An 18,297-nucleotide genomic window follows, 5' to 3' on the forward strand; every position below is an offset into this window, starting at 1 on the left:
AATGTGCAAATACTGTAACCAAAGAATTGAATGGCAACGGAGAGACACCTGCGTGAAACACTGCACGAACAGTGTAACAACACAAAGAAAAAAGGACGGCTGCTTTAAGTAGTGGGTCAGGAATTAAACGGCAGTTGTCTGTGCTCGAGTGTGCTTCTACTTCGGCAACTAAGACGGCAAAACTTCACAAGAAAGAATTTATTTGTGCAACGACGAAAGCTTTCATGAGTGCGAATGTTCCGCTAGAGAAATTGGATCATCCGTCTCTAAGGGAGTGGTTTACTACATACATTCAAGGATCAGGTGATTTACCCAAAGCAGAATCACTACGGCAGAATTATGTTCCACTTGTACAAGAGCAACAAGAATATCATATTAAAGAGTGCCTTCGAGGAAAAAAAATCGCAGTGTTCTGCGACGAAACGACTGACAGAAAAGGACAATGTGTATTCATAGTACTGTTAAATACAATGGCAGATTCTTCAGAGCAAGACCTTTTCATTGGATCTGTTTCTGTCTTGAAATCATCTACAGAGTCATTCCGTGTGAAATCACCAAGTTGAGGTTGCTCGACTATTTTTAAAAAAATTAATATTTTTACCACATATAACCTTATCAATGGGTAGTTCAAAACCATATTCATTTTATTTTTGTGTGCCACCATTTTCAGTAGAGGCTTGTATATCTTCCCAAGTGCGTGCTCTAACAGTGGTTTGCAGTGGTTTCAATAAAAGGTCATTGTTGACATTGTATTAAAGATAGAAGGTTCTGGTCTTCACTGAAGTAAAGTAAACATTGTATGGTTACCAAAAATGTCTAGAAATAAAGATATAATTTTGTTTAACCTTATGTGAAATGACCTTGAAATTTGTCAAAAATGTTATAAAAATTCCATTTTGAACATTTTTTTAAAGTGACTTGGAGTTGGAACCACAGGGCAAATATTTTTTTGCAATAAGTATGGATGGCAGACTTTCCAGAAAAAATGAGATAATGTGTGGGTTTAAACTCCTTCCTGGTTTTCTGTTGCATTAAACTTCTAAAATTTTCATTTTTTGAGGTTTTCAAGGTCAAATATCTCAAAAGGGGGACCAGGTAAAATTTTTCTGTTTCCACTATTTAGTACACCTACTGGTACTTAACAAATTCTGCAAGTTTCATTTTGTGGTTCAAACAGGTGTAGAAGTTACAGGCTTTGAAACTTGGGTAAAAAGTTGCATTTTACGTAGAAAATAAAAATTAACAGTGGCTCATGTTCACATAGTCTTTTAGTGATTTTACCTTTAAGTTAAAACAATTTGTAGTGCTAATAATAAAAAACATAAAACTCACCCTATTACATTATCCAGATTTGCAAACCACAAAAAAAAATGTCAGCTGCAACAGATTTATTTTACAAGTTTGACCCGTAGTTTCTGAGAGAGTTCTATATTTTTCTCTTCAGTTATATTAAATGTTCTACCTGTTATAGTAGTGAACTCTGTAGGTTTCAAAATGTCTAGAACATTCTTCATCTCCACCCATAAAACATCATCTTTTGTTTTACTGAAGCTTGTAGATGGACCACCTGGTGTGTAGAAGACCACCTTGATATCACTGTTTTCTTGAGAAACCTCACAAACTCTACCAATATACCATCTGTTATCATAAACACACACAACAATGTCGTTTACTGAGATGTCACTAATGTTAAAAACACCAGTAGTGCCATCAATTGGATATTCTTTGTGTTTCGTATCAAACGATGCTGAAATGATGCTGTATTGTATTGTTGATGTGTTCTTCGGTTTAAAACAATGTTGATCTCTAGTGCTTAAAATTCTTTTAGCATTATCAAACCTGCTTTTTAAGTGAAGATCTGCCTCCTGAACTTCTCTTTCTCCCACAAACACAAAATTTATTCCTTTTATGTTTTCCACACAAAATTGAAACATACTCATTGGTGTTATGATATGGCCTTCTTTCGGTCGCTGTAAACTTGTCTTAGCCACCAGTCGCTTGACAGTTCCACCAATACCATCACAAGGCCCCTTTCCATGACTTGTTGCAAAGAAATGCCACTCTGCTTCTAATCCAAAATCTTCTTTATGCTTGCACAAGTTAGAAAAATTGAACCTGTTCTTGTATTGAGCAGCCGATCCATCAGAAAAATAGGCAACTCGATTCAAATTAGGAATAAGGGACTTAACAAAGTGTATCAACTTTGTTTGGAATGTGTACACAGCAACTGTGTTATGATTCATACAGTCACTTATAACACAAAGGCTCTTAGTACACAAATTCTTAGCATCATCTCTGTAGTACACACAGAAGGGATGAATTGTGGCCTGAGAATTCATCCAATGATAACTCTGGATCTCATCTTGGATGATAAATGTATAGTTTTCTGAGAAATCCAGAATTATTACACATTCATCACTTTGTAGATTCTCTTTCTTACTTTTCAGAAATTGTGATTGACTCTGCGAGATGAAATGGTGTTTCTTCAATGCCATTAGTTTACTAACAAATTTCTCTTTGAATTCAGCATGTGGTTCTACTATCGTTACAAGGTTGCAATGGTCTGCTACTATCCACTGACTGTATGTGATATCGTCATCATCACTGACACCCTGCAATAGTTCATCTACTTTCAGGTTTCCTACTTCAGGACAATTTGGGCACTCTCCAAACATACAATCTTCACTATTTAAATCACACACAATATTTTCAAGAAGGACCTTCCAGTCATCTGTTTTTACTGCCATAGTCATTAGTTTGAAATTTTGGTGAATTGAACATACACAAACAGAATGAGTGCCACTAGCTCCTGCAAGGATGCACCACTTGGGACGCAGAATACAGAATGTAGAAAACCCAACCTTTACAGATTGATGCTCTTCTCTAAACTTTTGGTATAGTTCTTTTAAATTACACAGAATTAAACGTTTTTGCTTTAGTTCTTTCTTCCCATCATCAAGACGAACCGATTTTGTATCCTTCATTCCAGGACAGATTCTACTAACTTCATCGTTTTCATAAAATTTAACAACGAGATCTCTAGTTTCTTGAGGCAATTCTTTCCCTTTTTTCTTAGATGTGAGCTGTGGAATAACACCACGTTCCTTAACAATTTCACGTGTTCTTCTAACCAGATATTCGCTTACATCTAACTCATGTGCAGTTCTTTTCATTGACCAGCTTTTTGGCACTACACTAATGACTTGTATTTTCTCATTGTTGGATGTACAGGTCTTAATTCTTTTCTTGAGATTTTCAATATGAATTTCCATGTCTTTTATTGCAGTATCAGCTATTTCTTCATCATCCTCATCTTGAGACTCACAGGTGATGGTAAAAGTGTCGCTTAATTTTTTCTTAATTGCACAAGAAAATTTGCTCACAGTTCGTCTAACTTCTAGATGTTTTTTTGTATCACTAAGTTTAATAATTTTAGTTGGGGAAACTCCTAAAGCAGAGCCAGCTTGATTGATAGACTCTACAACAATTTCAGGTGCGGTGAATAGTTCTTCGTTATCACAGTTGCTAGTACTAGTACCTAAATTCCCCTCAACATTACTTGAAAGTTTTTTATGACAAGAGCAACAAACAGATTTGCCAGGAATCAGTGATGGCCATCTTTCAGACAACTCTACAGTTATTTCCCTTAACTGTTTTTTGATAACTTTTTTATGGTATGAAAATGGATCGCAACACGAATTTCCAAAAAGATGATTATACTTGTCCAGATATTTTTTTTCGTGGAAAGTACACACATTAACAATGTTATGTAACTTACTTCTTTTCTTAAGAAGGTCAATTTGCGATTTAGTGAAGTCTGATGATAATTTTAGGTAATACTTGCCATATGAATCATTTTCACAATCTTCATGTGTAAAAGTACCCAAAGAACACTCCATACTTCTGGTAGATAGTTCTACGTAGTCACTTTGAGACAGAAACTGCAGGTAACAACTAAGTAGCTCACTTCAATGCAGAATTGTAACACATACCAGCAATACTTGTGTGGAGCCAAATAAACAATATTAGAGTAGACAGCACATACAAAACCACAGAACACAAACACATCTTTACTCCTTGGCAGCAGACACAAGACTAAAGTGGTTGGCTGCAATGCACATATATTCAACTTGTCACAACTTGCTCTTTGGATGGTTACATCAGGTTTGCTTGTCACAACTTGTCCATTCATGCCTCCTTACAAAATGATTTATTTTTAACTTTCCATATGTTACAACTCAAAGCCTTATATTATATTTGCACTTCATAAGAAATAAAATAAACATTAATAACTGTTACACAATTTGATTACAGTCAAGTAATTAGAGCTAAAATATTACAACTTTTTACCTAAGTTTCAAAGCCTTTAACTTCTACACCTGTTTGAACCACAAAATGAAACTTGCAGAATTTGTTAAGTACCAGTAGGTGTACTAAATAGTGGAAACAGAAAAATTTTACCTGGTCCCCCTTTTGAGATATTTGACCTTGAAAACCTCAAAAAATGAAAATTTTAGAAGTTTAATGCAACAGAAAACCAGGAAGGAGTTTAAACCCACACATTATCTCATTTTTTCTGGAAAGTCTGCCATCCATACTTATTGCAAAAAAATATTTGCCCTGTGGTTCCAACTCCAAGTCACTTTAAAAAAATGTTCAAAATGAAATTTTTATAAAAATTTTGACAAATTTCAAGGTCATTTCACATAAGGTTAAAAAAAATTATATCTTTATTTCTAGACATTTTTGGTAACCATACAATGTTTACTTTACTTCACTGAAGACCAGAACCTTCTATCTTTAATACAATGTCAACAATGACCTTTTATTGAAACCACTGCAAACCACTGTTAGAGCACGCACTTGGGAAGATAAACAAGCCTCTACTGAAAATGGTGGCACACAAAAATAAAATGAATATGGTTTTGAACTACCCATTGATAAGGTTATATGTGGTAAAAAAATTATTTTTTTTAAAAATAGTCGAGCAACTATTTAATTAAACATTTGGTGATTTCACACGGAATGACCCTACAGCGACTGAATGCTCAAGGGCACTTCTAGACTGTTTCAGAAAATTTGAAGTGAAGTATGACGACATTGTCTGCATTGTGAGTGATAGTGCACGCTATATGACGAAGTGCATTAACTCAATGAAAGTTCTTATATCAGAAGAACTGTTACATGTGCAATGCTGGGACCACAAACTCAGTATTATTCAGTCTTTATGGCCACAAGCACTGCCGGAATTGAACGAATGCATTGTGAAGACTAAGCAGCTGTTTCAAAATACTCGCAAAAGGAAACACAACTATGTCACCTTCCTGAAAGAAAAGTATCCTGAGGGGGAGAAAGCCAGCAATCTGTTTCCATCACCCATACTGACTAGATGGAATTCATGGTTTTTTGCAGTTAAGTACATTGTTGATTATCTTGTTGATGTAATGGAATATGTTGTATCCACATTAGATCTGTCAGTTCCAGCAGTTGATTACTTCAAGAGTTTGTCACAGTCTGCTATTAATGTTATCAGTTGCCAAGCCACTTTTGTAATTGAGCATTTTGAGCAACTCTCAAATTACATAGTAGAACTGGAATCTGGCAAGAAACCATTGGTGCATAAATTGTGCGGCAAACTTGGTGACCTCAAGAACAGTTTTGAGTTGCTGGCAGATGGCATCATGGGTGACAAGACCACAACAATCATCAAAACACTTCCGTCTGTTCGGTCAGGTGAGGTGAAAGCTCAGTTAAGGAGCCTAGGTGCAAAGTGTCTCACAAAATTGAATGAGTTAGTCTTGCAATATCCAGCTCGTGAGTGTTTTAAGAGCTTAGGTATTTTGTTTGACTTGTGCAATATTATCAGTAATATTGCTGACAATAAACTTCATGCTTTGACACAAAAAGTACCACTGCTCAAAGAAAACAGTAAATTAGACTTCCTGAAAGGGTACAAAGCACTTCAAGAATCAATGAAGAAGCAAGACTCTGGAAGCATCCTTGATGTTGTCTTAGGACTGAAGGAGGAGCATCCAGTTTTTGCAACATTGGCAGCAAATGTTTTGTGGATGCCAGTGACCAATGTTGACTGTGAACGTGCTTTTTCAGCTTATGGAAATGTATTAACAGACAAAAGATGCAACTTGACACCATCCAACATGGAAGTCATGTTAATGTCATATTTTAATTAGCATTATGTTGTTATTGTACTTTTCATATTTTTCTGCCCTTTGTATTTTGTACTCTGGTGAGTAACTTTTAAAAGTTCTTATATAATATAGCCCACTTTTACTCTTGTGCATTTTTGTTTGTGTAAAATATGGTTTTGTTTACAAGACTGCTACATACAGCCACTTTTTTTAACCAAAAATTTTTCAATAAATAATATATAGGCCAATTTTTTTTTCACCGCTTTGAAACGAAATATAATAAAATTCACCGCCTTAATATACCGAAACAGTAAAATTTTTATACCGAAATCTGTCATTCTTATTTACCACAAAATAGGGTCTCTATTTATCAGTAATTAATATTTTATTTTATTTTTTTGTTAACTAATGTGCATAGGGCAGTGCACTAGACATCACTACCTGTGTGTAGTGTTGCTTTACACTTTTTAACGCATTAGAGTTCACATAAAATGATAAATCCAAAATTTCGTTTAAAAGTATAAATATCAGCGATCAATTTTATTAATGTCCTGTATAACTCAGTGAGTAAAACACTCGAAAATATGTACAAGACCTGTTAACCTAAATATTTGTTAACAGTTAAACTGAACCAAGATGTGTTAGTGTTTTTTTTTCTTCCGTATATTAGAGGTATCGGACATCAAAATACGCATCTGTCGCCCATTGAGTTTAAATACAGAATTATAAACTACATATTGTGAAAACATAATGCAACAGTTTTTGCTGAATGGAAAAGCACGGATGAGAAGACAGACGAAATGTGTTTGGTAAGTGATTTTTCGTCAAATGAAATGGAACAGGGCAGTGCTTATCAGAATGAAAGTACAGAACACCTTTTGTGCAAGGAAATGCATTTTACAAAGACATTTCAAGAGAAATCACCTTTAAATGAAATAGATCTTGCTGACATGGAAGAAATATACTTAGATTTGGCGGCCAGGCCCCTTTCAAGTGACGAAATTTCTCTTGAAGGGCTGAAATATGTTTCTGGCTATATAGCTCACCGTTTCAGAAATAAATATCCCGACCTTGGCACTACGGATTTCAATACGGAGGACGATAGCTGGATACATGTACAATCAAAGGGTAACTTAAAATGTCCCACTAATGAATTTTTTGAATTAATAAAGATAGCTGAAATGTGTTTTGATAATGTTCATGGCAACAATTTGTGCAAAAAAAAGTGGATTTTTGAATCACTGACTAAAATTATTTGCGGAACTACTGAAAATAAATATCCAGAAGAAGTTATATACTGTTTTGTCAGGACAAGAACGTATATGCGTATCAACTATTTGAACATGAAATATTTTAACGAACAAGACCAAAAACGCAAAGAAAGAAATAAGATGAGGAAAACTACCCTCTAAGATTTTTCAGTGTGATAGTGTCCACTTTCCTTCACCATAATATGTATGTTCATAATTTATTTACGATGTTTTTTGATTACTATATTTAAGAAAAGCATTTATTGTGAATATCGCAGCAATTATGTAGGGCTTGAGTTATTTATTGTATTCCAAATATTGAGTATGTCATTTATATTGCATTTATTAAAAATAATATATATGTTAACAATGTAACAAAATTGCGATATTTTTTGAATTGCTATTGCAATTTCGTTTCTTGTAAACATTATTGTAGACTTTTTCATATTGAAATTAAATTTGCTATAGGGTTGTTTGTATTTTATTTTTACAGTTATAAGATTTGTTATATGTTGTTTACTGTTTACAAACATTTGAAAAATATTTCCTTAACCATATTTCCATTTCCATGGCAATAGTCTTGTTAGCTTTTCGGGTAACTCTTCTACATGGATGATAAGATGGTGCGACATCTAAAACATATCACACCACCTTTACATAACTATAAAACTAAGAGGTGTTTTCTTTACATAATATTAAAGCACAATGTTTCCTTGTGGCGTAGGTGATTTAGAATTTCCATTTATCTAGAAAAATGGGCTTTCAGAATGATTTTTAACACACAGTGTTTCGGAAGGTTTTTGAAGAAAAAAATTGACTACCCGTTTTATTTTTTTGCAGCTGAATTCGGGCACGTGCATGAAATATAATTAATCCGTAGGAAGCGCAATTGTTTTTAAGTATTGATGTTGAAGATTTGAAAAGATTTATTGAAATAGTGTGAGAGAACGAGCGAGTTGAGTGAGAAGATGTGCGCTCTCAGCCACATAACGAGCGCAGTTGCGAACAAAAAGTAATCCATTCCGCCTCCCCATGGCGAAGGATGAGTAAAAGAGAAACCTGCTAAACTTTCCCTCCTCCGGGCACGATAGAACCGTATCGGCTGTGTGTTAGAGGGAGAGTGAGATACAATCTTCGAGGTTATGTTAGTTACCGCTAGATGGCAGGCCGCAGAGCGACCGCCAGCGACACCCTTCCCGTTTGAAGGCCATCTCGCCACTGATGAGCTGGAACTAAGCTCCTGACCTCCCTACATAGTAACAGTCACCCACATAGGCATCTAGACTCTTTAATGATCATATGATACAAAATTAATTGTTTTCGGGCCTGTGACCGTTTTTTACCGTGCACCAATCGCCTTAAAATAATATGTACCATCGCGGAAGACAATAAATAAACAAAGCATCATGGATAACGCACGTCGTGTATACATGCCACACTTTGTTCAAAATGGCGGGTACATTTAGCGCTAGTGGCGGAAACCTCCCGTACCATCGCTCTGGCAAGACGAAAAACTAGTATATTTTGTGTTTCTATGGTTAAAGTTGCACACACGCAAATATTTTTAACTATGGTGTCGTACAATTTCCATTTTATCAGTTTTCACTGTTGTTTATTTATTTCCACACGTAGTTACGGAAGACAACACGGTACTACTGTAAAATGAATTCTAATCCTAAAAAGCGGCGACAGATTGACATTAAAATAAAATTAGAAATTTTAAATGCAGTTGATGAAGTTGGGTAAAAATAGGTGATATAGCTAAACGTTTCGACATCCCGGCGTCTACACTTTCGACCATATTATCCAACCGGGAACAGATCAAAAACAACGCTTCCCTGGTAGGAACAAATCGAAAACGTGTGAAAGTATGTAAAAATGATGATTTGGACAAGATACTGTTTGACTGGCTAATGGAGGCTAGGGCATCTAACATCAACGTCTCTGGGCCGATTTTACAAGAAAAGGCACGCCAGGAAGCACTGGGGATGGGAATTGATAATTTCCAAGCATCAAATGGTTGGCCACTAAACAAGTGTATTCTATGTACTTTTTCATGTTTAATTCCTCATATCGTATTAAGCAGTCAGAACAACAGTTCTAGCCATTTATGTGAAGCTTTATGATGACTAGAAACATATTGTGCGAAACCTCGATTTAACAAACCCCTTTACAATAAAACACAATAAATTTTGGTCCCTTGAGATTTGATAAATAGAGGTTTCACTGTATATAGGATTAAGTAAGGTAAGCAAGTTACAGGTAGTCGACAAATCTTTTCTCAAACCATGTTGACTACTTGACAAATTGTTATTCGTTCAAAAATTTAAAAATTATTTTTTTTTTTTTTAATTTTTAGAAAAATCATTAAGTAGGAAGATAGGTTGATAATTCTTAACCTCAAGATTAGAGCCTTTTTTGTGGATAGGTATAACTTCAGCTATTTTTCATTGAAATGGGAAGACAAAGGTTTATAAACTAGTGTTTAAAATATGTAACAAGAGAGGTACAAATAACAAATAAATTACAAATCTGTTATAATGAAATTTGGAATTCTGTCCGGACCAGTGGATTTAGATGTTTTTAAAGTTTTAATACCCCAGTACACTAAGGTTTCAGAAATTGTAAAGACAGGTATAAAACTGAGGACTTATTAGTTGACAAAGGATGTTGAATACAAATACAGTAAAACCTCTTACAACAAACTCCTTTATAACGAATCAGTTGTTTGGTCCCACCAAAACGCCATATAACCCTATGTATTTGTACCTCAAAATAACAAAGTATTTTTTCATATTTCCACCAAAAACCCCCGCTACAGCAAAAACACAATTAAAAATTTAAAAAAAATTTCCTTAGAATTTTCACATTTATACAATTTGCTTCGTTAATATTACTTTTCGGTAAACAAACACAAATATTCCTGCATCTTATAATATTGGCTGACTTTGACCATAGTACTATTGACGTACTGAAACGCACTTCGAAGCTAACACATCGCACCACCACTAGCGAGAAAAAAATTCACTTTGATTAATCGATGTTCCGAACTTCGCCAAGAAAATTTGTCACAAATCCCACCTACAAAAGTTACATCTTTTCTGTGGAAATAGGCATTCGTTCGTATGTTGTCATGAATGCAGATATTTATTTTAGATTCTGTGGAAGTATTACTTATCTAAAATTTGCAGGAGTCAAAGAGTTGTTTTCTAATTGTGGTAAAATAAATTCTACTTAGGGTATTTTATTGTTTGGAGGTTAGCTTTGATAATTTACTTTTGTTTACATACAAATTAGGTTATGGATGCACAAAACCATGTACGATGATTACGACGAATTTTATCTTCTTTCGGTGCCATGATTATTTTTTGTTTACAATAATATATTAAAAAAAGAAGACAATATATTTAGCGTATTTTGTTGTTTGAAGGTTAGCTTTGATGAATTACTTTTGTTTATATACAAATTAGGTTATGGATGCACAAAACCATGTGCGATGATTACGACGCATTTTAACTTCATTCGGTGCTATAATTATTTTTTGTTTACAATAATGGATTAAAAAAAAGAATGCAATATATTTAGCATATTTTCTTTGGAGGTTAGCTTTGATGAATTACTTTTGATTACATACAAATTAGGTTATGGATGGACGAAACCATATGTGAATGATTACGACGAATTTTAACTTTTTTCGGTGCTATAATTATTTTTTGTTTACAATAATGGATTAAAAAAAGAATGCAATATATTTTACCACAAAATTAAAAATTCTGTAGCCTATGGTGTTGGTTAGGGAGGCAAAAAAGTTTGTCTTAGTAAAAAAAATTATACAGGCTTGCATAGTTGTCACTTTGATGCAAAATTAAGTATTTCTCCATTTCATTTAACGGTCAAAGTTTTTGCTTGGATTTACTTGCCTTACTCTGCAAGCAGCACTTAGCGTCATGCATTCAATTCTTTTTAATTTATTTTTTGTATACATAATATATCACTTGTAGTTTTGAATTCACCTCGTTATAAAGAAACCTCACTATAACAAACACACCCGAAATCAGTCCCTTCAAGTTTGTTATACTGAGGTTTTACTGTAGCAGGTTCATAAATACTAGAAAAATAATTGGCATAACCATTGAATAGTTTTCTAGGATCATCCATAATAACACCATTAATTTTAAATGAATGCTGTTCGTAATAGCCATTTTTCATAACTTTGACATAACGCCAATATTTTTGGGTTACATTTAATATAATTATTAGTATTCCGATACCATTTAATTTTTTCCCTTTTTATAATTTGAGATTTGACCTGTCGAATGATTATTTTAATGGCTGCTGTATTTTGGCCGTGCAAATGTAGCATAATCATTAGTCATTTAATTGTTGACTTGTATGAACGGTTAAACGAAGTATTAACTGTGTTATTTATATTTTTAGATTTTAAAATGAATGCTTAAATTTTTTTATAGGACGAGAAGATCTATATGCAACATATCATGTTGATACGTTGCTGTGTGAAAAAAGAACAAAGAGCCACACACTTTTGCATTTATAATACAGTAGAACCTCATTTTTACATATTTCAAGGGACCAGGAAAAAATTATGTAAAAACCGGGAAAATGCAAAATAAGGGAAATGTTCAAAATTTTTTTATCATCTCACTATATGGCAAACAATAAGAAAATATATACCACACTAAATAATATGTCAGAGACGGTTACGTTTTTATATATTAACTAGAACTTCACTATAATTAAAATTATAAATATATCCAATATCTCCGTTCTTCATTATTGCCGAAAGTTAAACATGAAATTTGCTGTTCTTGTGTAGGAGATGAGAATGTTGAAGCATCTTGATATAGCCACTTGGTGCTGAAATTTTGTAACACAATTGATTTTTGAACTTTGTAATTAATTACGTGTTAAAAGTTTTATTAATTTCAGATTTTTTTAAAAATAATACTATAAAACGATAGCTACCACCATCAATATAATTGTTTACGTTGAGGAATAGAAGTTAAATTGCCATTGCATTGTTTGGGTATTCATTTCAGCCATCTAACTTTTCAGAATGTTTCTAATGTGTTAAAATGAACGTCGCAGAATATCCACGAGACGCCATATTTATAGGAAATTCGTACGTTGCTTAAAACCTATTTTAATAGTAATCCGCTTTTTTGTGTATTTAAAATGTGAGTTTTAACCTTGATTTTCATGCATAATACATTTAAGATTAAAGGGGAACGCTAAGAAAAGTACTTATTAATTTTCATGTTTATGTCACCATACGTTTGGTTCATGGCCGTATGGTGTACAATAGCACGTGGCACAAAAAAAAAGTAAGTTGTTTACAATGGCAAACGAAGCTGTGGTGACCATACACTCATACAGTAACGCTTAATAATTAAACATTACGCTATTTCATTTTGAGAATTTATTGTTTTCTCTAAATTTTCCGATGGTTTGCCACGAAATACAGCACTAATTCTACGTAAACAGTGGGAAATGCTTTTGCACAAGGCGGGAAAAGAATGTATTATTAGTATAGGAAAATTGACAGTGCATGTCAAAAAATACGTTAATCGCAGGAATTTGTGTATCGCGGGTACATAAAAATGAGGTTCTACTGTATTAGTAGGGAAGTAGGGATTAAGCTGTAGCACACACTGTAGAAATTACTCGGCGATATTTAGTTGCTCTGTGTGTGACGTAGGACACTGAGTTTCTTGTTCAATCACAGAACTACAATGCTAGTAACTTTGGTATAGCTGGATACTTGGAAGTAATCAGGTATGATCAATATTTTTTTTTTTACTTTTGATGTAAATCATAATTTTTTGACATTCCATAATTGACCCGTAACGTGCAAGTAGTGCAAGTAGTGAAGTACCTCTTCCATGAGCTTCATGCTCTCCTCGACGAAGCCGTCTGCGCCCAGTTGCTCGGCGCGCGCCAGCTTCTTGCCAATCTGCTCGGCCAGCTCGTGCACCTTGTTGGCCTTCTGGGCCACCTCCGCGGACAGCTCCTCCTGCGTGTCCGCCAGCCGCTGCTTGGCCAGCTCCGTGCGGCGGTCGCAGTCCGCGATGAAGGCCTGCAGGTGCTCCATGGCCTAGCAACACACGCCCGGCCGTGCACTGCGGTCCCCCGAGAGTCGCTCCAGCCTCCCTCGCCCGCCGTCAGGGGCCAGGAAACACTCGTGGGTTCCCCTCCCCGCCGGCTCATGTCCCAGCGCTTACATCACGATGGCAAGATGTGAGGAACAACTCGGCCATATGATGACAAACTAAACCATGCCTGAATTTTCCCACAGTGATTTCTGGAAACATGGGAAATGGAAATCTATAGATGTACAAACCAGGATTCAAAACCAGTCTTCAGTTGCGCACACTCACATAAAAGATATGTAGAGGGCTGTGGAGTTTTATCATGGAGGTCACTGAACCCACTAATTTTTCCCAGTCCCTGGCCAAAAACCGCTTATTAGACCGTTACATGCTTCATTAAACCGTTGAAGTAATTTGTCAACTAGGGCGCACACATTCAGCGGGCACAGTGCTGCAGTATCACTTAGCGCATTACGTTGTTCAGCCAGCCTGCTGCAGTGCAGTCCTCGTACCGTCATGGTAGCTGTAAACAACTTGTTGTATCTTCATTTTGAACAATGTGCTCTAACCACAATTGCTTTAAAACTTGAGCAACATCCTTGATTGTGATTTTGATATGTTTGCACAACTTTAAATTGAATTTTTTAAGGTTTTAAAAATATGTTTTACATTATATCATTAAGTGTGAAAATAAATCAACTATATTGTTAACACACTAAATAATTTTTAAATAAATATTTTAATATCAAAAATCTATGTGAAATTAAATGATCACCCTACTTAGAAAAAAAACTACAGTATTATAGCAGCGCTTTGCCCATTGAATGAGCCCAGCATTGTAGCATTACTCTCTCCTTACAGCACTGTGGTCTAGTTAACACTTAATCTCAAATGTACCCCAGGTACCTTTAAGTATGCCAATGAATAGATTTTGATTTCCAGCACGCATTGCCGCTCTTGTTGGCTTTGGAAGTTCACTGTAAGTAATAACTAATATAAGATGAAACAGAATGCTTCTAATGCAACTCATAAAAGCATAATAAACCAATCAAATTGATTGAGTGGAAAAATAGAATTGTTAACAGAAACATATTTTTCTTCAAATACATTAACTAGAAATGTTAGTTTTCTATAATAATATTCAATTAATTTTAGTTTTTATGTCTTACATTTACTCCTTTTATATGAATACTAACATAAGTGTGATTTTTTTTAACTATATTGTGCTTTTCTTAGGTACTTTTAAAATAGGTATTATTAGGGCAAAAATGGAAGCAAATTGAATTGAATGCATGCCTTTTAATGTAGCACTGCATAATGTATTTTATCTACAGTCAGGATAATGACAGGGCTAGTGGTACTTGTGTCATTCTACGCAGTCAGGTGTTGCAACCATGTAGTCTGAGTACAGATCTAGCCATGTATCTGTATATTTTGCTAATGCTTCTATATGTGTTCTCTGAGTAATGTGGTTACCCTACCCTGGCTCATATACACATTCTCACACTAGTTTGGGTAGTTAAATCTCCATAATATGCTGTTTTTGTCTGTCAGGATGTTATTCTCAACTGTTTTGGTAATAAGCAAGTGTGTCAGTGGGCAGGACGTCACCTAGTAAATAACTGAAAGTAAATGGTATGAGTATTTATGTATGTGCAATAAGATATTATCTTTGAAAGATTTGTGCAATGGGAGTGCATGACTTGATGTACGCTTTTGGACATACGCCATTGCTAAGCACATGTATGTCTGTAGAAGAAAACTACAAAAAACACAAATGACAAAAACACAAATTAAGCAAACAATTGTTGTTGTCAGGATATAAACACCACACAATACTCCACAACAGGAATATGGTCAACAAACAAAGAAAAAATAAAGAAAAAATTGTTTGTCTGTAAAGTCGGTTTACGGACGATAGTTTAACGTGACGTCATAACAAAACATTGATGAAATGATTGATCCAGAAAAAAAGGAAATATCATATTCGGCCTGAGACTGAGCCGTAATAGGTTTTTGCAACCAAACCATTTAGGCATTAAAAATATTATATTCTTTGAGGAAGAATTTTTTTTTTAATTTTTCAATATTTTGCATAATAAAATCTACCACTGCATACTTTTATGAATAAAATTGAATCATTTTTATTTAATTATCACTATTTTGTATGGATACAAAGGAGTGAAATGAAATGTGCAATTGAATTAATAAATTTACTTTTATTTGCATTCATTAATTCAAATATATTTATTACTTTTGAAATGTTGCGTGCGCCATATATATTTTTACAAGTACAAAAAAAATTTTGCAACTGCCGGGTTTCGAACCGACAACCTTTATTTTAAGAGTTAGGTACGCTAACCACACGTCCACGAGACCATACTATGGTAATGTAGTTTCAAATGTTTTATATATATATATATTTATTTATTTATTTATAAAAACTTTGTTCACGGTAGGGGTATAATATTAACACGATTTGATAACAAATACGCATCCCAAATACACCAAACTTATTTATAATGGGTTACAATATTTTTTAAAACATTGTGCAAAAGATCCCGGGTGTAATTTGAATTATTATGTGTAACTGTAAAACACCATTGTTGGTTCAAAACGTATTTGAATTTTCAACATTACTTTTAAATAACCGTACCGATTGTGCTGAAAATCGGTGGACGATCGTTAAATTGCATAATATTAATAATTCAAACGACGAAAATATGATTGAAAAGTCAAATCGATGGTTGTTCCAATCGAGTGGAAGAGAGATGTCACGCATGCGTACAATGAGCATGAAGAGAGATGCCACGCATGCGTACAACGAGCAAACAGAACACATCCGTAGTGGGACACTTTTTCGTGCGTGCAGCCGGCGTTTATCGATTTATTAGACGTCACGTCAAAACGGACTAACAGAACGAAAAAAAACCCACAAATGATGACAGCACAAAAATACCGAACCCAAAAAATTCGGCACAACAGTTGAAACGAGACAAAAACACAGCAAAACGAAAAGACGAAAACAAACACAATAGTTTTCCAAAAAACAGAAGAGAACGAAAAAAACCCCACAAATGATGACAGCACAAACATATTGAACCCAAAAAAATTCAGCACAACAGTCAAAACGAGACAAAACACAACAAAACGAAAAGACGAAACAAACACAACAGTTTTCTTAAACTGAAACAAGCGACATTTCAGGAACTGCTATCTGCTCCCGTCCTCAGGCAGAAACGCACATGGTATGAAAATACAGGTGCGACTGAGTAGGGGCTTGACCATATTCCTGTTGTGGAGTATTGTGTGGTGTGTGTATCCTGACAACAGCAATTTTTTGCTTAATTTGTGTTTTAGTCATTTTTGTTTTTCGTAGTTTTCTTCTGCAGACATACATGTGTTTAGCAATGGCGTATGTACAAAAGCCTACATCAAGTTGAGCATTAAGAGTTACAATTTTCTCAGCTAACAAATTACTACGAAAACCTGAATAAAACCAAATTGCATAAACTGTGTTCACTAGTTTCAGCATTAAAAATAGTTACTAGTCATAACTATTGTGAAATATAAAAAATTTAAATAAATATATATTATATTTACTTAATGTATTTTCTTTAGGCAAACAAAACTTTTGACTTTCATTATCTCAATATGGATTTATTCGAAGAAATAACTCTGGCTAAATATCGGTTAAACAGCGCCAAGTTTACTTACTACACCAAAATTTAATTCAACAATGATTCTGATAACTAATATGAACATCTGTAACACATAAGTTTGGTAATCTGATAAAAGGTAAAAAAAAAAGTATTGTGATGCACTCTGCAATTTCTAGTTGTACGGTTTTAATCACTAACTAAATCATTGTCTACGTTTAACAACCGTGGTACCAATTCTTTATTTGAACTGTAATCTATGTAGACATGCTATATGTAATGAAAATACTGATTTGTATCAAGTTGTGTTAACTCTTTTAGTTATTTTTAAATAAGTTCAGCACTAAGTTTTAGTATTGGAACTTCCATCAGTACCATCCTGTAAAGAACGAAAACTATGATCTGAATAGGTTCATTAAAAATCTCGCTGAAAGCGGTACACTTACCTTTTTGAGAAGTAAATTTGAGCTATGCTTCCCCTTTTGTTGTGTGAAGATGTGAATAGTTGAGCTCAGTTACTCCAAGACAGGACATCTTAGATTCTTAGTGTTAGTGTAACTCCTACTTTTAGTATGGGTTTTCATCCCTGTATTTGGTATTTATTTCCATTAAATATTTCCGTAATTATTTATTTAAAACCAGCGCGTCACAGTATCATAAGTGTATTTGCAACATGAGAACACATAAATTTGTTTGTTACCAAAGCTAGATGCTACAGATCAATGGCAAGTACTAAAAGACTCGCTCACAGTTTTTTTAATCTGCCTATTGTATTTAAAGTATATGTACTTGATGCTAAGTAAAATGTGTTTGCAATAGCACCAGCATAGTTAAAAAAAATTTCATTTGAAATTTTGTACAGATAATCTGATGAGCTATGTACAGACCAATTGAATGTGTCCACCATTATTGTTGAATAAAAGCTGTTTCGCAGTTGTCTTAGGCAGGTCACTGCCACTTCTACCACAACAAAGCCACCAGGTTGTTTATGATTCTTAAAAAATATCATTACATAACATAATGTCTCATGAACTGTGAGTGTTTAAATAAAATGGCTTGTATTATTCCATCTCATCTTATAGTTTTTGTGACACTTCAGCCATCTTGTATGTGGTGCTTCTGATTACGTGAA

At 34.3% G+C, this 18,297-nt stretch overlaps 1 protein-coding gene across 2 annotated transcripts in view; it reads right to left on the reverse strand.

Annotated features, from left to right (window-relative positions):
* The window catches only part of LOC134527528 (putative RNA-binding protein Luc7-like 1), a 99,744-nt gene that overhangs the window by 58,168 nt on the left and 23,279 nt on the right, over positions 1–18,297 (reverse strand). For both annotated transcript variants that reach the window (XM_063360274.1, XM_063360275.1), the window contains one exon: positions 13,293–13,511. In XM_063360274.1, coding sequence (XP_063216344.1) covers positions 13,293–13,511 — 219 coding nt within the window. The remainder of the gene's footprint in view (positions 1–13,292; positions 13,512–18,297) is intronic.

Source organism: Bacillus rossius, chromosome 1, assembly GCF_032445375.1.
Source record: "Bacillus rossius redtenbacheri isolate Brsri chromosome 1, Brsri_v3, whole genome shotgun sequence".
Classification (NCBI taxonomy): Eukaryota; Metazoa; Arthropoda; class Insecta; order Phasmatodea; family Bacillidae; genus Bacillus; species Bacillus rossius.